At 44.3% G+C, this 25,906-nt stretch overlaps 1 protein-coding gene across 2 annotated transcripts; it reads right to left on the minus strand.

Moving 5' to 3' along the window:
• Positions 1-497: 497 nt before the first annotated feature.
• On the minus strand, positions 498-25,654 carry adcy2b (adenylate cyclase 2b (brain)). Of its 2 annotated transcripts, none has more exons than XM_058046403.1 (25): positions 25,092-25,652; positions 19,740-19,937; positions 17,103-17,264; positions 16,344-16,493; positions 14,844-14,992; positions 14,148-14,259; positions 13,182-13,309; positions 12,265-12,423; positions 11,886-12,018; positions 10,842-11,018; positions 10,583-10,623; positions 10,433-10,513; positions 10,164-10,233; positions 9,497-9,594; positions 8,875-8,959; positions 7,835-7,975; positions 7,140-7,271; positions 6,486-6,670; positions 6,284-6,368; positions 4,034-4,192; positions 3,820-3,966; positions 3,628-3,735; positions 2,910-3,024; positions 2,717-2,841; positions 498-2,036 (listed from the first exon to the last, which is right to left on the minus strand). In XM_058046403.1, the coding sequence occupies exons 1-25, from the start codon at positions 25,356-25,358 to the stop codon at positions 1,884-1,886; spliced, it is 3,360 nt and encodes a 1,119-aa protein (XP_057902386.1). In that variant the 5' UTR covers positions 25,359-25,652; the 3' UTR covers positions 498-1,883. The 2 variants fall into 2 exon arrangements, with proteins under 2 accessions (XP_057902386.1, XP_057902387.1); XM_058046404.1 differs by having other exon boundaries at positions 1,870-2,036; positions 2,704-2,841; positions 25,092-25,654.
• Positions 25,655-25,906: the final 252 nt, after the last annotated feature.

Consider the following 25,906-nt stretch of genomic DNA (forward strand, 5'->3'; position numbering starts at 1 on the left):
GCTTGCTATGCTTGAAGTGGTGGCCATCTGTGTCCCTGCAGTGATCCCCACAGTGGTGTGAACAAAGAATAGGAATGTAAAGGTAACTATAAGGGTGTTATTTCATGTCTGCACATCTCTAATTATGGTAAAATTGTATTTGGAAAGTCATAAATGGCTTTTCTGTAGGAACATATTCCATTTATTAATATTGAATCCTACTTGGCAAAACTTTGCTTATCGTGGTCGGGCCTAGAACTATACCTAGAACCACGATAAACAAGGGTCAGTGTGACACACAAACCTGGTGACTATAAGTGCTGTTAATTGGAGAAAATGCGTATTTATTTGTTTTTATTGTCATCAAATGTGCCATAACGAATGCTTGCATGACTCTTCCAGACTTCCAGATCTAAAATAGGCCACCATGTTATCATAAATAGCACTTCAATGGTGAAATTAGAACACACGCACACACACACACACACACACACACACACACACAGCTACCAAGCATGTCAAGTTATATACGAATGTTTAATGAATAGCAAAAAGGATGGTAGCAAGGGGCACATTTAAACACATACTGCAGTTGGCTAGTTTCCAGGTAGAAAGCAATCATCGACTTGATCCATCTGCTCTCCAGTGGAATGCTGCTCTAAAAGCTTCTATTAATACAATTCACATTCAAAACTACCAATCAAGCTAGGTAGTTGTTGGCACTAACTGTCCTTTGTCACTCTTATTTCAACATCTGCTTGGAATAAACAGGAGCAAAGTGTCCCACAGCGCCAACTAGGCAAATATACTGTATATATGTATATATGCATATACAGGATATAGACAAAAGTATTGAGGGGGGAAACAGGACGAGAGAAAACAGTTGGTTCTCACCTATTTGTGCATTTGTGAAACCTCCGATGTCAAACACGCCAAAAGCAGCACAATTTCCGCACAGAACCCGATCCTTCTGTCAGGATCGCCCCTGATTGCAAAGAGGAAAAAGTGTGATGATAACCATAGAACCAGAAATTGAACTTATTGCGACAAAGACGTGTCCAGCAGCTTAGTCGAGTAAATGTAATGCATTTCAGTAAATAAATTACATTCCAAAATGAATTAAAGCAGGCTGAAATTACGGCCAATGCACTGCACCATTGTCCTTGCAGATACTGTCACCGTTGTCATCTGCAGTACCAAATACGGCTTGACAGAGCAATTGTGATGCTGGACACACAAAGTCAGCTCTTCCATAGCAAATTCACCCAACTGTGTCTTCATAGTCCAAAACGTCCTGCTTCGATGAAAATGTCTTAGATAGTGGTTAACATGTCTGCCTCACAGACTGAAGATTTGGGTTTGAATCTCTGTTGGAACATCTCTGTGTTTCTCCCATGCATGTTCAGCTAAATCGGAGACTCTTTTATCTATACTGTATGTGCCCCGTGGTTGGCTGGCATCGGCTCCAGGGTGTATCCCGGCTCCATCTCATTCGCTCGCCTTAATGATGTGAAGTTAGATAGAAAAAGGATAAAGAAGTGCGTCTCCTTACTTTTGCCCATATAGTGTATATCTACAGTCTGCTCCGAAGCACTGCAAGACTGACTCGGCTAATTAGCTGTGCACTTCTGTACAAACGCTTGACTGCGCTCCTTGAGAGCTGCAGCCATTTAGCCAACAACTCTCTGGTTAGGCACTCGACACTCCTCAGCAGGTCTTTTACACTTGAGAGGTGAAAAAAAAACACCCACAGAGCAAGATCCGGTGTCCGCCTGGCTGGGGTTTACTGTGTGTCTTCACAGTCCGATGTGGCCTCTGGTAACGACTTCAACATACAGAGCATGACCAATCAGTGCTGATGCCACTTTTGTGTATCCACACTTGAGTCTGTTTTTATTTTTCTCTCAAGGCATGACGGTCCCTTGTGACAGCGATCGGGTCATCTCGGTGTGAACAAAGTAGGTCTTCAGCTCCCCTTTGCCCTTCACGTTGATGATGCCTCGACACGAGCACATATAGCCCAGCATGGATAAGATCTCACTGGTCTCCTCTGTCACCTGGATGGACGGCAAAGCAGGCACGGAACAGGAGATGTACCTTATCTTTGTCTCAAACTGAATCGATAAGGTACCAATCATTTTTTATATCTACCCTTTAAATTGAGATTTAACTGTAGTTAAACAGCACCTGGATTTAAGAAGGACTTGAACAAACTGTACCTGCTAATCAAACATCATGGCATTACTACTACGACAGCACTACTATCCGGAGAACCAGAGTATAGAGTGGAGGAAAGCACCTGATGTGCCCAGGAAGGTGCACTGTATTCAGGCACACGCTCCGAGCAGCCGGTGTGACGCCACAGAGGTCTATGGAAAACCTTTTGTACTTTCCAAACGCCGCGGCGCTGGCGTTTCAGGCGGCTGATAAGGTGTGTGATTTTTGCGAGCCTTTGGTACAACTACCACGCAAAATGTCTTCCTCGGAAAGTAAATGTTTGTTTATAAGTGAGGTCAGAGGAAGTTACAACAGGTTGTTAACATCATAGACAGGCCAAAAAAGGAGCGCTTCAGTTTCATTATCTGAGCTATTTTTAATGTTATCAGATTAATGGGTCATAATTCTGATAATAATCGTGCACCCCCACTTTCAACTACCTTTTTAATATATTTTTTTGCCTTGTTGACCACGACCCCACACCCAGAAGGGGTCTGTGATACCCACTTATTTTCCTAACCTGGATTTTCCCCAGAACGCCTGTCGTCTCCATCCTGCTGGCCACGTTCACGCTGTTCCCCCAGATGTCGTACTGAGGCTTCTGGGCCCCGATGACCCCCGCAATGACTGGTCCGTGATTTATCCCTCAAGAAAAAAAAACCACACAAGTCAGATTTGAGGAAATGGAAAATGCACGGACAAAGAGTCCTCACCGATTCTCAGTCGGAAGTCATTGAAGGAATGTTTGTTGATGACGTCTAACTTGCCAACTAGTGCAAAGGCAAACTCCACCATGGTGCCTATGTGCATGTACTGCCTGTCATGTTCCTATGGGGATACAAAATATAAGAAATACAATACAATAAAGGGACTTTTACAGTACAGCACCAACCGGATATCAAGATTTATTCCAAGTATTCATTCATTCATTCATTCATTTTCCACCGCTTATCCTCACGAGGGTTGCGGGGGGTGCTGGAGCCTATCCCAGCTGTCTTCGGGCGAGAAGCAGGGTACACCCTGGACTGGTGGCCAGCCAATCACAGGGCACATATAGACAAACAACCATTCACACTCACATTCATACCTATGGACAATTTGGAGTCGCCAATTAACCTAGCATGTTTGTGGAATGTGGGAGGAAACCGGAGTACCCGGAGAAAACCCACGCATGCACGGGGAGAACATGCAAACTCCACACAGAGATGGCCGAGGGTGGAATTGAACCCGGGTCTCCTAGCTGTGAGGTCACACGACCGCCGCGCAGCCTTATTCCCAGTATTCCCCAGTTAATTTTATTTATTTATACAGTTTATAGTTTGGATCTTATTTTATTTGATTGGAGAGTGGGGGGCCTTCCAAAGTGATTTGAGCCATACATCCATGTGTGAAGCTATCATTTTCCATGTGCATGTGTGTAAAAAAAAACACCTGTGTGCACTCTGGTCCTGGTGTCACGTTGAGTCCGGTGGCCGCCATGTAGGTGCTCCCGATGGTCTTAATCTTCTCCACTCCACTGAACTTTGGCTTGGACAGCAACTGGCAAGGACAGACGGCGAGGGGGAGCAAAGGGTGTTACGTGACATGAACAGAAACAGGAAGTCACAGCAGTTGCCAGGTTACTTCGTCAAAATCTGCTATGATCTCATTGAGAAGACGGAGGCATTCCAGTCCTTCCTTGTTGACGTCCGATTCGGTGTAGAACTCTTTGAAGTCCGGGATGGAAGCGAACATCACGCACACGGAGTCGTACGACTGGTGGTAAAGATCCTGATGACAGATCGGAAGGTAAGACATGGGTGTTTTCAATCGAGAAGAAGACCTCATAGAAGAAGACCTCGTTCTTCCAGTTGCGTCCCAGGAAGTGTTCGGCCACGTGGGCGGGCAGCACGTTCTCCAGTAGGACCCTGTTGAGGTTCTCCATGGTTTCAATCTCCTCACACTCCCGCTTGAACTTGTCCCTCCACAGGAAGTCCAACCTACAGTAATATTCATTCTGTTACAGGAGGACACAGAGTAAAGAGACACCTGCGTCATTCCCAAACAGCTACACACCAGGATGGAAATAAATATTCATGATTAAAACCAACGCCCCAAAGAGAAAGGATACAGAGGCGCCGCTTTCACTGCTCATGGAAACGGAAACTATTTTGCATAAAAGACAGCAAAGATTTCTTGGTCTCCTTCATGCTTGGGGGAGTTTTGAACACATTTGTGTATGTCAGCAAGCGTCGCCTATCCGGATCAAAACCTCTCTGGAGTGTTTGTGCTGGGTTCCTCAACCCCCACCATCATTTTCCTCACATCTCAGAGAGCTCCAGGCTACCTGTGGGCAGGTCTCCGCAGTGTGTGTGTGTGTGTGTGTTAAAAGCCAACATGATATATGTGAGCAGAGCATATTTTTCCCTTGGGTTTGGCGAATGGCGCCAGTTTCATATATCGCTATAAACAGTGAAAAAATGATGACAGCCCATGAAGTCACTCTACTACCTCTGAACCGCTACACGCACATTTGTCAAAACATGCACCCCGACGGTGTTACAAAAATACACCACATGATGACGCGGTTAGTAAACCCCAAATTGTGACCTTGTCAATGGATTGACTTGAAATTTCTCACACAGCTCAATGTGCTCGACAAAAGATCCACTGTAACTTGACTGGGGACTGACAAGCACAATCCATGTGTTGTGAAGAAGGTGGAACTTAGCGGTCTAAGTTAACCAACTGTCCGTAAGGCATCGACCATTTGTCCAACACGGGCAGATTGGCCATCGGGAGTACCAGGAGTTTTCCCACTGGGGCAATCAATAATGGGTCGATTGACAGCCCTTTATTTCTTTTTTTATTTATGCTTTACCTTGGTAACTACGGTAATTAACTTGCTAGACACACAACACGTGCTGTGCGTAGGGGCCCGCAATGCATGTTGGGGTCTATTTGTCACAAGGGGGGGGGGGCATTCATGGAGCATCAAGCTTTACAAGCCTTCGTCATCAATGAAGAAAATACAATCACAGGATTCTCATGTCAGGATTTTTGTGCAACCGGAGTCAACCTTTGATTTAGGAGTTCATAATGAAACTGGCTGCGACGTCTGTTCCGAGGAACATGTGGGTGGATGTCGGAGCCAGGAGTGCTGGGACATTGACGTGAGCCGTGTCACTGACAGAATTTAAAAATAATTTCTGAATGACACTGTTGTCTACACCTACGAGGACCCATCCCAGTAAAACACACCCATGACATACACATGGTGGATACATATGAGATTTGTATCTACATACAAATAAGATATGGCTCGCATTTTAAAAATTCCTAATTGTACTGTTCAGACTGACATGGAAACATAAGCTTACTGTGCTAATTAGCTCCACCTAGAGTTTAATCTAAGACGTACAAAACAGTTAAGCACATATTGTGTGCAGGCCATAGTCAATCATATTTTTACAGTTTGATATGGTTAAAAATGGATGACGGGCTTCATTTTGCCCGCGGGCCGTGGTTTGGAGACACCTGTGCTACGCTAACAAAAAGCAATCTAGCACCATCCGGAATGGCTGTTTGTCATCTTTTCCCACAGTGTATTTCACCTCAATTCCAGGTAGGACAAACAAAAAGTTGTCGTCTCCGAGACAAAACCTTCCCCCTCCCATCTGTTCATCGTGACCCAAAATGAGGACATTCAAAGCTGTTTGGACCAACTGCGGCTCTCCGGAGAGAGCGTACATTTCTGGTTACGGATCCTCTGGAGGGAGTCCTCCCCATCTGTAACATCTGCTCTGTGGCCAGAGCTGATGGATAGTACGCCCAAAATAAAGGATAAATAAAACATGCGCAAGTAAATCTGTGTCAGATGAGCATCTTTCCCTCGCCAAAGATGGAGGAAGGCACGCCACACTGGCACGTTTAGTAGTAAGATGATCTGCCAGTCAAGCAATACACAATGCACTCTATGAACAACAGTCTTTTTCATCCCATTAATCGACCGGGGCTGTGCAACTTGATGAAAGTTTGGGTTGGACGTTACCTCAGCCCCTCTAGATACCTTTACGATGATGTCAAAGGACTACAAAGAACTGCTGACCTGTCTGGCTAACACCAGAAGTGTGATGAAGAAGATGAAGAGAGACACAGAGCCCATTGTCTTCAGGTCCTTCAGGACTCCGGGTCTAGTCAGGCAGCCAGAGAAAATCACGTTGAGCAGACTTACGTGCGGAAGTTACTTAGATGCAAAAGTGATGTCATCATTGAGTAATGGCTTTGCACGCGGGTCGGTTGCATGTTACCTATCCAGTGTTTCCGTGGGGTAAAGAGCTTTGCTAAAGCCGTCCAACAGGGAGGCGTGCGTCTGGAGGATGATGATGTTGTAGATCACCACGGCAACCAGCATCACCACCATCTTGAGCTCGTAGTTGATCCTCAGGAACACAGAGCACGACACGAGGCCCAGGATGCAGCAGTAGATAAAGTACTGTAAAGTACACAAACACGGTATCTATGCCAAAGTGGATTGCCTTTCTGACGACCAGACAGACAAAATCTTTCATGGTGTTTGTAGTTTGCAGTGGTGTAGAACTGCTATGCATGATACTGAGAGCTCTTTCATATACAGTAGCTATAAAAAGAAAGCAAAAATAATGCTGAAGTGGAAATGGACCAAAATAGCTCTATAAATCAACTGTCAATCAAGTAATCATCAAAGCTATCTGTTGACACGGATGCAACTTTGTAAGCAACAAAGACGTGATTCAAGGGAGAAGGCCTCTTGTGTGCATATTTAAAATTCATTAGTCATTGAAACCAAAGCTTTGAACTATAAGAATTGAATGCATAATGCATAAGAATGCAGCATACTATACAGAGAACTTGGTGTCCTGATGACCCTTTGTGGAGAACATCATCTCGACGTTATCCATGTATGGAATCTACGGTGAACTCACTGGGAGATAAAACCGCCTTTCTCCTGCGGGTTCAACCTGGAAGTCCAGCATGGTGTCATTGGTCATGTTCAGTTCAGGTGCGGCTGACGGCAAGGCTTCCTGCATGGATCTCCCAGGCTCCTCCACAAAGAACTAGAAGCAATTTGAATAAATAATGAGTACAGGGACTGATGTATACAAATATTAGTAAATATTTTGTCATTATTTGCACTTATTGTATGTATACAACACACACTAACTGGACACATTATAGGAAGAAGGATGTCCAACATTTCACTTAGGGATGCATACAGAAGAACTGTGGTCCCGGGGCCATTTGTGGCACATTGTGGAAATACAACTAACAGAAAAATTTTGTTAATGTTGTGGCATCATTGACATTTTGGCAAAATTTGTATCAAAGTGAAAGTTATGCTTGTGTATCTTTTCACCGTTTTTTTTCTTACTTATTGGACTTACTTATGTTCTACTGCTGATTACTAAACAATGAAAAAAGTAGAAACAAACTTTTTTTTCTGATCAGCGTCTAATCTTTCTTTTGGTGTATACGATACGACGTCTATATAGCCCAAGAACACAATATTCTGTGTGCCTTGAAAAATCTGTCAAAATCATGGAAAATGGTGGCTTATGGAAAATGGCTGAGATCGGTCATTCAGATTTGTACTTTTACTCGCGTGTGAAAGATGTCTCACCATGTTGAAGACGGCCATCACCAGAATCAGAGCGGTGGTCGTCATGGTGAGGACCAGGCGCAGCCAGGGATTGTTAGTGACGATGATGCGGGAGGAAGTATTCAACCAGGGGAAAGAGCACGCCGATCCCTTCCTTCCTTGCTAGGGACACATAAAAATCAACAACGATGCATCGGTTACTTCTACTGCAAGCTCAACGAGCACTGCTTTTATTGAGAAACACGCCAGGTGTTGAATCAATGCCCTTTGCAAACCCATTAAAAACGATCCCTCTCGCCTGCTCTCGACTCTCATTCATAGTGACATCTAGGTCAAACCCCAAGGTTATTGATAACCATTTGTGGATTCGAGAGCGACCCACTTACAGGTGGACTATCGGCTCTTCGGAGAAGCAGCCAGAAGAGTGATGAGGTCTTAAGGGGGAAGAGGGTGTTTGGATTGGTCATAAAACATGCAAGACAGGTACCAGCTTGGAACTTCAAACGACCAAATCGCGATAATGAGAATGAGATGGTCAAGATTAAACCAGCACGTAAAAAATGGCAGGACATCTGATAAAATAGCAGGGTACACCCTGGACTGGTCTCCAGCCAATCACAGGGCACATATAAATAAACAACCATTCACACTCACATTCATACCTATGGACAATTTGGAGGCTGTTATACCTCTAAAACTTATATACAAGAAAAAAGTGTTTAACAAACAAAATATTAAGTAAATATGCATCATTATAATATCAGTGCAAACTGATGCTTCAAATATATTTGGCTACATATGTCATAAATGTTGAACTCTCCTATTTCACTTATTTTAATAGCTGTAATTATATACAGGATAATACATACAGTTTCACAAACAATGTCTTAGTAACTAACTCCATATGTCATTGAGCATTTATCGGACATGCATGTTAAAATTTTAACCACAGCCCACAGGAGGCGCCACAAACAAGACAGGAAAAAAGCAGCGTGGTCACTTTACATTCTCTGTTTAAGTGCGATTGTGTGCGTTTTGCGGATAAATCCATGCTCACCCACCAGAACGTGACCAGCAAAACAAAGCACCAGGATCAGAGCCAACAGCAAGAAGGCCAAGCCAAAGGATATCCCCAGCACTGCAGTTCTGCAACACACACAGCAATAAATGTAATGAAGATTCCTAATGTATTCTGCCTGAGTCCTGCAATCGATGTAAGTAAGCATTTATCAGAATGTATTGGGGAGCGCTCTGTGTTTCTATAATGGATTTACTTGAACGCATCAGCGAGCCTGATTTAAGGATGTCTGTCATAAAGTGGATGATGTCACGGCTCCATCCTGCCACAAACAGACCAGAGGTTTCAAAAAATAAGAGCGAAGGAGGGCTGAATTAGAAAATCAATAGACTCTCAGATGCTGAATTACCCCTTTGGCCCGCCCAGGCAGCAAATTAGCATGACTCCCTCTCCTGTGCCGTTACAGCCCCGCCACACTTTGATTCACCTGATCTATAATCACCAGCAGGCATGGAGTCATTTCATCCTGGGGTCTGTATTTGAACATCCTGCCTAATGCTCTTTAATGAGTCGACTGGCGTCAAATAGCTTTCTCACATCAATCTGCTGCCACAGCTGGAGCTTGGCGACACTATGGCGACGGCGGTGATGGGGCGTGAACTCACTTGGGCAAGACGAGGACTTGCACTATGAATATGCAGGAGAATATGAGGCAGGCACATGTGATGTAGTACTTGAAGGCTGGTAAGGTGGTGGATCTGTACTGTGGGGAGAAGACCAAGATTGTAAATTAAGGACTGAATAAAACGAAGACGGCAAGTGAAGCAAAACTAGACCTTGACTCATGTACGATACTTAAAAACTCTATCAATGAATGTAAAATCTCATGTATTATTATTATTATGCTATTACGACTGTTTCTTAAACTGGGTCATATTCGCATACATCGCTTGAGTTCTGTGACAATTTCGCTCCCAATTCTTCTGTCCATTTAATTACAACTGGGCACATCTGCCACATCACCCAAAAACAGATTCAACATCAATTGCTTCTTTTGGTTTTAATTTTCCGCACAGCTGTTGCATTCATGTGACCGTGAACAGGGACGTAAATGTGAAACATGAGGCCAAACCATTTCCAGGGGACCTCATTGAAATTCTACAGTTCAACCAAAACCGATTGCATTTCAGTGACCAAATATGGTCCCACACATACGAGAGAGTGCCACACTGAACAGCCTCTTTCATGACTTACACAGCTACCAACGCATTGCAATTGATTGGCTCCCGCTGAAAACAATGACAAAGGCTGTTTTATATGCACTGGCCTTACCTCGGTCTCCAGAGCTTTGTTGTGAAAAAACAACGAGATCCTCTGGATGTCCTCTGACTTCAGCCACTGTCTGGAGAGCAGAAGAGTTCTTACGAGAGCCACTGCACAGAAACTTCTGCAGGTTGGCATATCAACATGCTTATATAACGTCTAGTGATGCAGTTTTCAAACCCATTTTGGAATCGACTGCTTTGAGTTCGGCTGCAGCCAATGTGCAGGTAAGCGGGTGATATTTATTTTAAATGATGATGATGTAAGAAGGCGCTTACTTCTGTGAGTTGATGCCATCGATGGTGCGAATCATCCGCTCATTCAGTTCTTCCTCAAACCTCCTGCGCTGGGACTTGGACCTGGAAAAAAAAGGGGGGGCTCGGTTTGACGTAGAAACTGAAAAGAGAGCACCGAATATTGTAGCTCACCTCTCCCGTCGCTGAAAGTGGTAGTGCCCCATCGGAACATCCTGACAACAGGAATAAAACGTTCACTGCTAACATCTGAATCAGTCTTATACAGAGTATCATAAATGCTCAAATTATAGCCGGGCCCTTTATTTATATGAATTGGAATAAAAACATCAGGAGGTTTCCTACAGCCACAGATGTTAATGACAATTAGTATGGGGCGTTCATTAGAGCATTTACGGTATTTAATAGTGGCGGTGGGCCGCACTGTACTGACGGTAGTGGTGATCTTGCCGTTGTCTGTGCTCATGCTGTCACGGTGGTGGAGGTTGGCGAATGGCTTGGCGGCCCCCCAGGACTCCAGGTAGCGAGTCATCCTCACCGACGCCCTCATCTTGCCGCCATCCAACGACGGGCGAGAGCGCAAACCCAGCAGTGGGCTGTGTCTCTCAGTCTGAACAACAAAAAACGCACAAAAAGATTGATTAAAAAGATTAAAACAAAGTAGAAAATCAGTGGAAAAATCAATGTATATACACTACAAAATCCTGAAATTGCTTGTGTAACCCTACTGGTCCTACCAGCCCCTCGTTCTCAAACCAGGGTCTTCATAATGAGCCTAAAAAGCCGGAGATGTCAACTCAATCGCGACTCCTAAGGTGTCAGGGAGCGAGGTTTTACCGCCTTACCTCCACGCATCCATATTGGCTGGCACCCGTTATATTCTTCTCTGTATCTGGCTTTTTCTATGCTCCTGTCGCATCTCCCTGTCCTTCACCTGCTGTTTGTGACAGAGAGCTCAACTGCCATACAAAAAGTCCTATAAAGATAAAAATTAAAGCCTTGTGGTTTAGTTTGGCCTACTTAATAATAGAATCAGAGAAGCCTTCCTGGATGGTCCCTGGTGGTTTATTTTGACAGAAGATAAATGGTTGGTGTGACAGGCCTACTATGAAACACATTCCTATAGGAATGGAAATGGTTGCGCTAATGCCAGCAGGGCGCATTGACAGTGACATTCGATAACAATGACTGTGGAGACGACACATCCTGACAGCCAGTGCCCCGCATATATAGCCTTTATCCATTCAGAGCTTCTTGAAAATGTCATCAAACACCCCCGGCCTTTTTTGGTAATATCTGACAGGATATTGAAAGGCGATCCTCATAAATGTGAATGAAGGAGTGCAAAGTAGAAGGCTCGTCACATTATGTAAGGAGATGATATGCAATAAGAATTGGGTATTGTTGTCCCCAGCAGCTCAGGTCAGGTCAGGTTAGGTTAGAGACATCCAGTTGATGACACCTGCAGAGATCCTACCTTGGGGTTGACGACCAGGTAGGTAACCACTCCATGTTCTTTCAAGTAAGAATCTCGACTCTGTCCGTCTCCAGGCTCCACCTTATAGGAGCCCTTCAAATGCTCCAGAGTGACTGATGAGATGTGGACCCTCCTGTGGAAGAGAAAGCACACTTTAGCTCGCATAGAATTGTAATTTCTAGCTTATGTAAGCACATGTTGTGGTATTGTTTTCCTTAAAACAATGATGGATGGTGATGCCAATGCTATTCCAGCTGATATTTTTCAAACTCCTGACAGCGGGGCCCAGTGAGACAATAGGCTGGCACTGGGTGTATAATGGTAGCATGTCTGTGTTTAACTACAGAACCAAGTTCTTCCATATGCCTAAGCGCCTCACCCTGGCACACCTCCCGCCTCCATGTGATTGGCTAGTGTCACGTCATGTGACCATACATCATATTGCCACTTGCGGAGGCCGATCACACCACACAGGACGTTCCCAGAGTGAACGCCGACGCGCATGTTAATGTCAACGCCTGTGGCGTCTCGAACCTTCCTGTAGAAAGCAAGAAACACATTTAAAGGGACAGTTCAACTTCATGATTGACGCATTTCATTTAAAGTCATGTGAAAAGTCTTCTACTCATGAGCCACTAAACACAAAAGGGTGAACATTTCCCAAAACATGCACCTGCAATTGTGTTGCCAGTGCTATTGCTTTTCCCACAGATGGTGATGGCGCTGTTATTGAACGCCTGTGAGCCACAGCTCCCCAAACACCTACTATAACTTTAGGATGTTTTGCCAAACCGCCACGAAATTTAATACACATCTGTAGGAGACCGACAAGCACATGCATGTAGAATTTGAGCAAGATCAATTGGGAAAAACATGGCCGCCATTAAGCAAAACCGGCTGAGCAATTTGCCATAAATCAGTGATCAATTGTCTGATCGTTATAAAACTTTTGCATGCTTGCATGTTTTCCCAAGCATTTTGTGTTGTATGTAATGCATGATTTGGGTAATCAGATTGTGGTCAAAAACACTTCTTTGTGTGTGTGTATGTGTGTGTGTGTGCGTGAATGCCACAGAATGTTTTCTAAGTTGTTTGAAATTGTTTAGAGCAGTGAGGCTTATCATAATGTATTCACATTTTGTTTACTGGAGAGTTCAAACACAGCTAAAACTAACTTTGGCTTTCTTCCTACTCTGACGAGCATGTGTTTGTGTGTGTTTGTGTGTGTGTGTGTGTGTGTCAGAGAGGAAGCGAGAGAGAGAGAGAAACTGATGAGAGAGAGATTTGGTATTTTACTTGATGGCCTCACACATATCCAGGCCCATCTTCACACAGTTCCTGGCGTGGTGAGGCAGTGATTCCGGCAGGCCCGACACACAATAATAACAATCTCCCAGGATCTTAATTCGCATGCATTCGTTTTCCTAGAGGAGAGAGAGAATATGTAAGAATGGTTTGTTCGAGATACAGTAAATGTCGATTATTTTTCTCCTCCTCTGGACACAAGTACAGCATCAAGGCCAACATCATGCACCCACTCACATAACACATTAGTCCGCGTTCCACATGTGGGATGTGTAACAGCTCGTGGCTGGACTGGTTTTATATAACAGCACAGCTCCGTCCACCAGCGGGCACAAAGCCGGACTTGAGAGTAAAAAAGAGCCACAAGAACCAGCGGATACGCTGCCAAACTTCGAGTCTTCGGGGGTCCGAGAAAGACCGCAGGACAGGGTGAAGATTTATTGATTGACCTTCATTTGATGGACAGCGCAAGACAGACATTCTCCTTGTTATTTATAATTACCCAGATTGTTCTCACAGGAACAGAAACACAGAACTTCTTGCCTTACTGGGGTTTTATTTCCTAACAAGGGCACATGGGGAGCAACATAGTAAATGTGATGTGCCTTTGGAGAACATTTCTACTTCCTTTTAATTCTGAAATACATGAAAACCTGATCTGACAAGATTTAACAGAAATATATACATATGTTCACTTTGGGTAAAACTTGATTTGTACATCAATCAGTGGTGTACAATGTCTGACCTGGGGGCCATTTGTGTTTTTTTCTTGGTTTACAGCTAGTTTTTAAAAATGGCCTGCATTGCCAGAACATAATTTAAAATGTATGTGGTGGCCTCTATTTTGTATGAAAGAATACCTACCCATCTCAATGACTGTGTTCATCAAGAAAAAAAATTGAGAAAAATAGTGCAAAGATCCATAGGGATTGGCGAGCATGATTTATATGACTTTACCTTTGCTATCTGATCAAACTTGCCAAAGAGTTCATTCAGCATGTGTACAAGCTCCCCTGGAGCACAGTCGCTGGCCAGCCTGGTGAAGCCCACGATATCAGCGTACAGAATACTGCAAGAATAAACACCAAAGTTAACAAGTTTCTGATTCAGAACATCACAATAACATCTAAAATTAATGTTTCCCCTCAATGAACCGCAGGTCCCCAGTGCAGGTCGCACTCATGTAGCCTCAAATTATCACATTACAACTGCCATGCCTTATGCAACTGTGGTTGTAAAAGGCTGTTTTGAATGTTTTTTTTTATCCCCAAGACACTGTACGTCTAACCTGACTTGAAGACCACTTCAGGATATTGTCTTATTGTTTTGGACATCAGCTTTCTAGAGGACATTCCTTGGAGTGCCACTCGTGATAAGCCCAAACAAATTACTGTACTCTGCTCGGCTTTCTTGCATCGACCGGTGATGAGGAGGTAGGGGGGTGTCATTTTACAAAGTGACCTCAGAGTACAACGGAGACGGATTAACTCTGAATTGAAATTGCCCACGCCAACAATAGAAATAAGAAGATTGGATGCGGGGAGTGCAGGGAAGAGAGGCAGAAAGAGAAGAAATAAACGACACCATAGAAGATGAGAGGAGGTTGAGGATGAGCAACGAGGGGGAGGTAGAACGTGACGAAAAGAAAGTCACCTGACGTTGGTGTGCCGCTGCACGTAGAGGTTGTGGAAGTTGTTGGTGCTCTCCGTTCGACCAAAGTTTGGTCCCTGGAGACGCTGGATGATCTCGGCTTTCATGACTCGGGCGATGTGAGACGGTAGCAGAGACAAGAGCAAACGCTCCTGGAGAGGAAGAGAGGAACAGTGAGTAAGGAAAGGAAAGCATATCACATGATTGTGTTTTACAGTTTGGACAAGCTTAGCTAAATTACAGGCATCCAACACCCCACTTTGCACTTTTTTGGGAGGGGGACGCTGCCTCATACCTATTGTGTAATCACTAAAAGCGCTATTTTTTTCCATGCACATTAGGTGTTTCAGGCTGATTTTCCAACACGTGTGGGAGTGTGTGTGTGTGTTACAGAGACGGAGTAGCCGCCTGAGGGGGTGTGACTCATAAATGCAGCTCAGAGCACAGAGGGTCATTACACTGTTCACACACTGTGGACTCATTTCCTAAAACACAGCAGAAAATTAACAAGATGGAGAGGTCGTGGGGCGCTGGGCTGCACCAAAAATAGAAAACTTCAGCACCCTGCTCCACTCCACTCCGCTGAGTGCCCAACACGTTTGATAAATGAAGCCAAGTGGTATTTATTCAGTCTCAGGGCTCACCTCCTTCACTGATTTCATTCATTCATTTGCAATATTCACGACCGATTATCGTCACCCCGACAGATAAATACTCAAACAGCATTCATACAAATATTCATAGCTAATCCCAATTGACTGAAGACTCAATTTATAATCCAAGCTGTTATTTGTTATTTCCCGGGCTGAAATGAATGGCGAATGTCAAGATATTAATGTCAAGCAAATGTCACTGCATAATGCACAGACTATGTGTTGCCAACTCAGCAGCCGGGAGCTGTGAAATATTTTAGAAATGAAGCAGAATGGGTTAGAATTAAAACAGTACCCCCCCCCACACACACACACATTTCAGTCGCCGTTTCATTATGTCTTCTTGGGGATGAAACTTGGATAGACTTTAGAGTGGTCAGTGTACAGTACATGGGAGCCTGTGTAGCAGTATACACAACACACAGAAATAGCATGATAGCAATAAGATGTGAGTGCTGCCAGTAATGTGGAGCTGCGGTTCATTGAGGGGAAAACATGTATTATGAGATTCTGAATTGTTGGGAAAAACTGGGCTGCATGGTAGTTTTGTAACATCATCACGAGCCCAGACTCGAGCTGACACGCTGAGGAGGTGAAGTTGATGGAGCGACCAAGTACATCTCCAGATTTGAACCCAAATGAGCAGCTGTGTGGCCGCACAGGTGCGCAACGTGTCTAACATCCACCGGCGATCATCATGGAGGATGGAAGAGGATTTCACTAACAACCTGTGCATCTGGTGGAGCCCATGCCCAAGAGTATTTAATGACACTTTGAACACAATAGTGGCAGAATCTATACTACTCTAAAGTATATGTGTAAGACAGCATGGAGAAGTGTGTTTTTTTACCTGTTGGTGCTTCTCAAATTCCAGTTTAATGGGGGACTTGATGCAGTTACAAGTGTCCTGGTAGGTCTGCCTGAGGGCCAGGTCCATCAGGTGCTTGTGGTACGCCCCCGCGAGATTGCCACAGGTGAAGATGATCACATTGGCGAGGATCTGCATCCAGTATATTGCCCACATGGAGAACATGGCATTTAAAAATGCGTACGAAGGTGACGCGTGTTTTCCCGCTATCGAGCGCCTGCCATTTACGCCTACATTATTACCTTGTAAAACCAGATAAGAGCGTGCACTTCAGCCGTGCTTTTCCACCACTGTGTCAACCTCAGGCTCTTTAAAATGTGGCCTTGCATATCAATAGCTTGTCTTTTGCTTCTCTACCCAAAGGCTTCTTTGGACATGTTTTATTGTGAGTGTGTGAGCATCATTGTGCAAGTCTTTCCGTGCATGACGTCTAACTTCAGATCCTTTATGTGGCATGTCGTGTATTTATAGGGACAATTACACCATTTACCCGCACGCCCTTTGTCTGTGGCGGAGCTGAAGCAGACGTAATTTGCAACTATGTTATACAAAGTGCCTGAAGCTGCACAATATGTACAGTCCAAAATGTCACACTCATTAATTATTCAATTAAGGTGTGGTTTAGAGTCCTGACTTCATCCTCAGTCTTGCAAACACGTTCAACTGAAAATGGCCTTTATAATCACATCATCTCCAATTGACCTGCACGAGGAGGGTCAACGTGTGCAATTAGCATCTCACCTGCCAGACCAGAGGCTCCAAGTCAGCGGCGGCCGAGGCCAAGCAGACGCTGAGGGTGACGGTGTGTGACAAGCAGGTGATGGCACTGGCGATAATGGCCGCTCTCATGGAGAAGGGCAGCATGGTGTACACCACAAACACGATGAAGAGGAAGAAGGAGACCTGAGAATAGAGAGATCGATTAATTGATAAATTCAGTCTAAAATTAATACAAAGCAATACATATCAAATACGTAGATCTACAATACAAATCAAGTCAATAAATCATCAGGATAATTATTATCAAATGTCTTAAATTAAACTAAATACATTTCTGAAATAATTGTTGCATCCACTCTCAGATTGTGTAAATATTTGGGGCGTGCTATGAAAGTGTGACTTGTGACATCGTCCTTGCCGACTTCCTCTGTCGTGACCTCGACACTTCCTGTTGTGCTGGTTGCACACCCAAACATGACAGTTTCAACTGTGCACACCAGATGAACTCTGACCTTCCTGCCTGTCTGTTGCTTTCCTGTGTCTTTCAGCAACTCAGAAAAAAAAGAGTCTTGCTGAAGAGCGACAGGGCAGGACCCCCGTTGTTGCATCTCTCTGAAGTATTTTTGTCTCTGAAAGGGAGTAGAAGTGATTGCTCCTACTTTGACTGTGTTGTGTTTTATCAATCCTCCGATACCAAAGATAAGTGTTTGATTGACTGAATTGCTTCTCCAACACATATCGAGAGAAAACGGTGTTACGTGCAGGCTCAGACTTTGTTACCAAGGGAACCGGCACCGCTGAGAAGGCTGACATGAGAGCAGCGGTGGTGTTTGGGGTGGGGGGTTGGGTGGTGGGGGGGTTCCTGCAGATTGAGAGTGTGGTGTCCAGTCATTTCAGTGGAATTGACATTGGCAGGCCAATTTCAGGTGCGTCACCTGCCTCCGTCAGCCGCGCTGGCTAGCCAGGCGTACTTCATCTCTGCCGCACACCCGACCTGAATGCTAATACTCCCTCAAACACCTCGAGATGGGAGCTGCAGCAGCCATCACCTGGCTTCAGCTGCCTTGATTACTACCGCCTCCGCTCTCAACTCCTCTGATCACACAAACCCGGGCTGAGGTTTCATTCATTCAGAACTGCTCTCCTACCTCCACAACAGGGATATGCAAACACAGAATGATGTGGGAAAGAATTCCCTTACTAAAACCCTGTTTCCACAAAGTGGCATGCTTGGGATGGTAAATTTGGTATTTAAAAGAACAACAATGGAGAACCTTACAACAACTCAGAACATCACAGGGTATGGATCACATTGCAGGTAGCACCCTCAACAAAAATTAATTTAATTTAAATATAAGGTCCAACTTCCACCAAAACTGGACTTACGGTCTAAAACGGATCCCACACAGTAACCCACACAAGAGGACATTATGGATTATTTTGTAGATGGTACCCAAAACAGAGGGTTGCCAGTGGTACGGCATAAACCAATTAATGATTCTGTGTACTTTCCAAACTTGCGTGGGAGTGAGGCTACATTTAAAATCAGGCCAGGTAATTGTGACAACATGGAGTCACGCTTCCATGAGAGAGACACAGGGCCTTTGGAGAAATCGAATAAAGCCCAGGCTAAAAGGTTAACGCATCTCAATGGAGGCTTGCAAGTGGACAATGACGAACTCTGGCATTCCTCTGACTCCTGAGTCTGACAGGCTTGTCTGCATGTGTGTGTATGGGATGGTAAGCAAGCAGGAAGCCTATGTACCTCTCTTTTACTCCCCCACCCCCTTCAAACCTTTGCTGTTATTAGCTCTGTGGGCTCCACTCATCACAATCCTGGCAAACCGCTGAGAGGGAGCTGCAATTTCACTTTCTGTACTCCCTCACTCCCTGTCCTTTTTCTTTTTTTAATCGGATGATCGGCAGTGACATTTGGCTTCCCAGAAAAGCGGACGCTCCACATTCTCACGCCGGCCAGGTGTCCCGATACTTTTGCTCATGCAATATCAATGGATCGTGGGGGAGAGAGAGAGAGAGAGAAAGAGGGAGAGAGAGAGAGAGTGAGAGTGAGAGAGAGAGTGAGAGAGAGAGAGAGAGAGAGAGAGAGAGAGAGAGAGGGAGATATGAAGCAGCTATGGGGTGCTTAATAATTCAAATTGATTATGCTCTCACAGGTGGCTGATGACAAAAATATCCCCCGTCTAAGAGGGAGGGAGGAAGGAATTGTCATGTGGGGAGGAGAGGAAGGGCGGGGCTGTCGGGGTGGTGGGGGACTCGCGAGGACGAGGCAGGTGGGGAGAGAATGGGATTTGATGAATACGTGGAGACAAGGCGCTACATGGAGAAAATAGGATTCCTGAGACGTGGAGCGAGGAGGAGTCAGACACTGAGGACAAATGTGTCTGACTGCGTGCATCAGACCTAATTAACACTTGTCACGTGTGGAATTTATTTACGTCAACAAACACACACACATGTGGCATCAGACTGCTGCGTAAAAAGCATGACGTGTGTGATGGGCTTATTTAGTAGGCAGGTGTCTAATAGAAGCATAAAGATGTCTATATAATGACAGCTGACAGTTTTATCGCAACTTGCCTTTGCTGTGCTGTTGCTCTTATCGGTCATGTATTGAAATTGTTCTTGTTGTGTGCGTACCTGGTCCCAGGGACTGAGTATCCCTCCTGAGAACATGAACAGGTAACCCATGGTGACCAGACACGCCCATATTAGGAGAGAGAAGAGTCGGAGCATCCGCTTGAAGACAGACTCGATGCAGACCAGGATGAAGATGGACAGGAAGAGGAAAAGGGCCGTGGGCACGGTGATGAGAAAGGTCAGGTGGTCCTCCGTATTCTGAGAAGGATGGCAAAGGTTACATTTGAATGCTTTTCAATCATAACATTCATTTGATTTTTGTTCCCTTTCACCATCAAAGATGACCCATATGCAAACTAGCTTCATTTACCTCCTGAAGCCTCATCAACATGCATAAAATGCTCGAGTGTTCTGCTTTTTCTTTGGCTTATTCCAAAAGAAGGAGCAGGTGTTAGGTATGACTGAAGTTTTTGTGTCGTCCAAGAGTGACTTCAGATGCCCTACAGCTCAGATGTGACGTCGAGAGAGACAACAACAAATCGGGAGAGAGACCGACAAGGTGTGTGATGAAGGAATTATGAGCCAATTGTGAAGAGGATGACTTAAGACGATGATTAATATGTTTCTGGTAGACTACTGTTTAGCTAGTCATGTTACATGCACTGTTTGCTGCTGTTTGGAAAAATGCTTTTATTAAATGAAAAGTTTTTTTTAAATCTGTGTACTACATTTGGCATGTTTTGACTTTTGTTCTCTTTCAATTTAGTGGGTGCTGCTACTATGCCGGTACATCCTATTGGGTGTTCAAAAACAGATGGCGTTCAAACTCCATCCCACTAAATTGTCTTTCCACACACTTTCACCGCAGCTTGTTCACCTTAATCCTGACAACCAATGCCGAACTAAAAGCCTTATCCATATACTTTAGTGGGGCAGCGCTCGCTATCTTTGCATGCTAACGAGGACAGTCGGTCCTCGCAGGGACGGAGGCACAATATGACACAAACAGATGAACAGACGGCGTGCAGATCGGCAAACACACAGAGCGTCTGAGCCTAGAGAATGTGCTACAGCATCACTTCTACGCTGGCATGGTCAAAGTCAGCGTTTTGACACTGTCAACACACACACACACACACACCCACAGGCACACATGCACATGCGTCCAATTAATGCACTGAATCGTCCCTTAAAATAAGCAATTGCATGTCTGCAATTAGAAGGTCTCGGTCAAGGAGACGTCTGGTACGCCTCTAATGACTCATTTGAGAATGGACCGGCTTGTTGAGAAAAGCAGAGCATCCTGGGCCAAAGAGAGAGTATAAAGTGTAGCTGAGGTAGTGTGAGTCACGGTCTGGCACAGGGGTCCTGTGGGACACGACGGCCGACGCCACAGCAGTGCACAATAGAGCCCTGATAAGGATGTAAGTAAGGCTGCATGCTTGCACAAAAAAATCAGCTATTTGTGGTAACATGTTCACTTTGTATGTTTCACACTCGAGCCAATAGGAGCTTTTAAAAAGCCATTTTCCTTCCCAGTGTGGCAGAGAGGGATGAAATTGCCTGTCTGTTATAATATATTGTGTTCCCAGCCAGAACAATTAACTCCCTTTTTAACCCACTCTGCCTTATGCAGCTATTATACTGCAGCCGCATGATGGGATGAAAAGATGTGCGACTAATGCGATTATTATTCACAGTTAGTCCACACAAATATAGCAAATGCGCTGTGTCAGAAGGCGCCATCTTTGCACTTTTGAAATTTTTGGTTTTGTGAACAGGCTTTTACATTAAAAACAAACTCTCATACCAAACTCTGCTTTGTGTTAACTTGAGTGCTTTTGTTGACGATTGCGTACAAGAGGTTGAAAGACCATCACGATCAAGTACCAGTGTTGTCTTGATGGCTGCATGAACTATCCTCAAGCGACTTCGTCCCCAAATGTCACCAAAATGGACAACAACGTCTTTGTGACAGTGCTCGCTTTTTGTTTTTCTGCAAATGCTATGCCGGCACCACCTCAGGGGATCATTTCAACTGGGACATCAGACTTGTACATCAGTTCCAAGCGCGGCAATAAGACAAAATGATGATATTATGAACACAATGTGTGAAAATCTAGGCATGCCATCATTATTAGGCTGCAGGGGTCCCAGGTTACAGTAACTAGCATAGTAAGGGTACCGTTCTGGTTTTCTATGACGTTGATTGCATATATTGTCAGAGAAGTGAAATATAGTACCACCAACGAAGACAACCTAGGACAAGGCGGGTCCAAAGTGCTGACCAGGGGCCATTTGCGGCATTATTGGCAAGCGGCACAGAAATACAGCAAAACGACAAATGGGAAAAATTGAATAAAAAGGCAAACTGTCAGGAGAAGAAGCTGAAATGTTAATACTAATAAAAATACAAAATATATATTATACTGTATACCTCACACAAAACTATCATGGAAATTTGGTACACACCTTTTGGGGACTGACAAGCACATGTGTACGATTCTAAGATGCTTCGGATATCTGTGATCACATGGATGTCTTCCAGAGGATGGGGACGCCACAAATGTCATTTTATTCACTGTGTTCATGAAAATGTCGCCAAGATGGAATGAAATCATATGTGGATGCTGTAAATCAATATTAACAAAATCTTTAAGCTTGCTAATGATCACAAACCATTTGAAATATGAACCCGCAGCCAATAATGCAACATCGTGCTGTAATAATCAATGGTGAAAATGCAGCGTTGCAGCGTTGTATTGAATCATATATTGATCTCCATGAAGTCTGCTATAGAAGCCACAAGTGTAAATAAGCTTGCTTAACCCCACCTAAAGAAATCTAAATTCCATTTTTACCCCCCCTGAAAACTGTAGATAAGCTTAAGAAGGAAACGAGAGACTTCCTCAGACAAACACACCCAAACAGTAACAAACACGTACAAGACTTTGTACAGTGTGGGCGGAGGACCCTCCATCACCATCAAGTCCACATTCAGTCACTCACAGCTCTAATCTGCTGGGAAAGATAAAGGCGTTCCTTCATTTTAGGAGCCTTAGTGCTGCTTTGGTGAGCCCAACGCTTACAACAACATCCTCGTCCCCTCCAAAGCGCCACTGCATTTATTCCTGCTATTCTTCTTTGTCCCAATAAAATACACGCCTGGCTGGCGACACTTGCATATGGTTCTTGCATATGTCTTTGGATGGCAACAAATTGGAAAAGTAATGAGTAACCCTGTACACGTGCAAGGGAAATAAATTGACTGACAAGGGGAGGCCATGGAATCTATTGATTGGTCTTAAATACAAGCAAGGTGATTGATTGCGGCTTTCCAGGAACACAACGATTATGGCGAAATGAAAGGAAGAATACCTCCATGATGATGCTGAAGAAACCAAATGATCATAAATAATAACAAGTACACATGCCTTTGTGTGCCATTTATGAAATCAAAAAACAGCAGCACTTCACTTACAATGGCGTGTGTTTATGGTCCAAACAATAGTCTTCACTTGACAAAAGCACCGCCGCCCGCGCAACCCTGAACTGCACTCTCATCCCGCTCTTGATCCACTTGGCGAACCCACCGTTGTGATTTTTAAGTGGCGCTTCACACCCTCTTATGTTGTCGCATATAATTAAACACAAAAAATAACATTACAAAGAAAAACAATAGAACATGAATCGCCTATGTAGGCTATGTGCATACAAAGAGCTTGCCCACATCTGGAGAGTATCTTTATTCTTATACATTTTGCTGCTGCTGTTTTCTTGTTTTTAATGGGCTTTTAATGAACTGAATGTAATTAAGGGATGTGTTTGTGTAAGCTATGCTATCGCTGCTACTCCTGAACGGCTCCACACTAAAAGGTGCAAATTTGTGAAAACGTGCACACTAACTGTGTTGCCGGTGCTGTTATTTTTCTTTTCAAATACACCACATGGTGGCGCAGATTTTCAACTCCAAAGTTCCACCCCAGATGTCGGCTCGACTTGAAATTTCTCACACAGCACAGTGCACTCTACAAAGCAGCCACTGTAACTTGAAGTCGTTTCGGCCAATCACCACAAAGTTTGGCACACACCTTCGGGGGACTGCCAAGCCCGATTACAGTCTTCTCTTGCCACTTGGCGCTTCAAATATTGTGGTTTTACAAAATATATTAATGAATAATCATAAAATTTTCATGGTTGACTACAGCCTTTTAGTCAAGAAATATGCATATTTAAGCAAATTATACATGATTCTGGCCTAGAGTCAGCATTTTCAAAACCCCCCAAAAGGCTAAATGAACTAAAATAAAAATATAAGGCATTAAGAAAACATGTGATGATATGTAGTATTGTACTTTGGTCACAAGGTTTCAGTAATGTTACATTGATGAGACAATAGTTAGGACAGGAAATGAAAAAACAACAAGAAGCTCACCCAATGCTAATATATCGTATTCTCTCTTATCAATTCTACTATATTGGGTAATATGACTGTAAAGGTGACTATAGGGGTGTTATTTCATGTCTAGTGGGCTCTAATAATGTTAAATATATATATGTCAAAGGCTATAAAGTTTTCTGTGCTGTAACTCCAAAAATATTGCATTCATAAATATTCATTCATCTAACCATCTATTTTCTATGCCGCTTGTCCTCATTTGGGTTGCGGGTATGCTGGAGCCTATCCCAGCTGACTTTGAGCAAAATTAGGGTACACCCTGGACGGATCGCCCGCCAATCGCAGGGCACTACTCTGCTCTGTATTAAGTATATACTACAAATATATACAATACAGCCTTTCCTTCAAAACGTCCTTGCTCAAAAAGAGAGAAGCCATATTATTGTCACTGAAATATCACTGAATAATAAATAACTGAGTAAGAAATCAATAATTAAAACAATGTAGTGCGCTCTTCAGGGCACAGGTTTGATTCCGGGCCAGGCTTAAGCTTGCGTCAGGATGCAATTCCTGAGCCTAAGCCTCGCTCCCCAGACAGGGAAACGGCGGAAGTGGGGAAAAGAAAACATTAGACGTATTATATAATTATATAATCCATACAGCAAATATTTTATTTTACATTATTTAGTCATTAAAAATAATTTGTTACATTGTTGTACTTCCATAATTTAACAATAAATGATCATGTTTTTTGTTTGTGCAAGTCTCAAAGCACAACAATCAAGTGTAAGAAACATATTTTTTAAATTGCTGATAATATTTGAAATAGCTGGAAGTCATCAACAGTAACCTTCAAGAAGAACAAACAATCCAACAAAAATGAAATTAACTGGCGATGGTGAAGGCAACCAAGTGGAGGCAGGAATAGTGAAAAGTTGCCACTAAGACTTCCAAATGAAAAGTATGCGTGCCAAAACATTTCCTGTCTGGCGCCAGCAGCCACGCTCACTCACCAGTCCCGAGGCGAAGAAGACCACCAGCAGCGCCAGGCAGGTTCCCATGACGATGAGCAGCAGGAAGACGATGAGCGGATGCTGCTGGCTCATCCTGTAGTAGGACTCGTACAGCCAGTCCTGGGGCTTCTCCCCTTCCATGCACGCCTCCCCTTGGAAGCCCGGGCAGCCCTCTCCCCCGAGGCTGTCCGGCCCCTCGCCGCTCTCACCTCCATCGCTCTTCTCCAGCAGGTAGCGTCCGCGGGTCCACAGAGCCTCCTCCCACATGGGTAGACTGCTCTCCTTCCGGAAAAAGTTTGCTGAAATGTGACGGATGGACGGCTGAGTGGAAGATGCCGGCACTTCCTACCCATGCAGGCTCACCTCACATCTTCTCAGGTCAGCATCATAAGGGTCTTTTCTTTGGAGGGGGGGGGGGGCAGGGGTTGTTTTGCGTCTAAAGTGGCTCAGCTGTGGGAGGCAGCATGCCGATCGGACGAAGTGCAGATGAGGACTGGGAGGCAGTGAATGTGTAGAGCTGGGAGGGAGTGTGTGAAAGGAGAGAGGGTGTGTACAAATGTGCTGGGGAGAGATAGTGTGTGTGTGGGGGGGGGGGGGGGGGAAGCACAGAAACAGAAGATGGTGTGAAGTTGGAAGAGGAGGGAATAGAAAAATGAGTGTGTGTGTAAAAAGCCCATTGAAAGTGACTGGTGTGTGAGAAGGGTTGTAGCAGCAGGACTAGTGTGGCGAAAAAAGGGAATAAAATGTCAACTAGCAGCAGCCTGGGATAAGATTAAACAGGTGGGTTAAGCGTGAGTGGGGGGTTACGGGGGAGA

Source organism: Doryrhamphus excisus, chromosome 14 (assembly GCF_030265055.1).
Source record: "Doryrhamphus excisus isolate RoL2022-K1 chromosome 14, RoL_Dexc_1.0, whole genome shotgun sequence".
Lineage (NCBI taxonomy): Eukaryota > Metazoa > Chordata > Actinopteri > Syngnathiformes > Syngnathidae > Doryrhamphus > Doryrhamphus excisus.

What these genes read in the sequence shown, in the direction of transcription:
- adcy2b (XM_058046403.1), bottom strand. Translation starts at nt 25,358, where the DNA reads ATGTGGGAGGAGGCTCTGTGGACCCGCGGACGCTACCTGCTGGAGAAG. An exon ending in CAAGTCCTCGTCTTGCCCAA is followed by an intron (nt 8,960 to 9,496) that starts GTGAGTTCACGC and finishes TGTGTGTTGCAG; the next exon opens with AACTGCAGTGCTGGGGATAT. An exon ending in TTCTGGTGTTAGCCAGACAG is followed by an intron (nt 4,193 to 6,283) that starts GTCAGCAGTTCT and finishes CTCCTGTAACAG; the next exon opens with AATGAATATTACTGTAGGTT.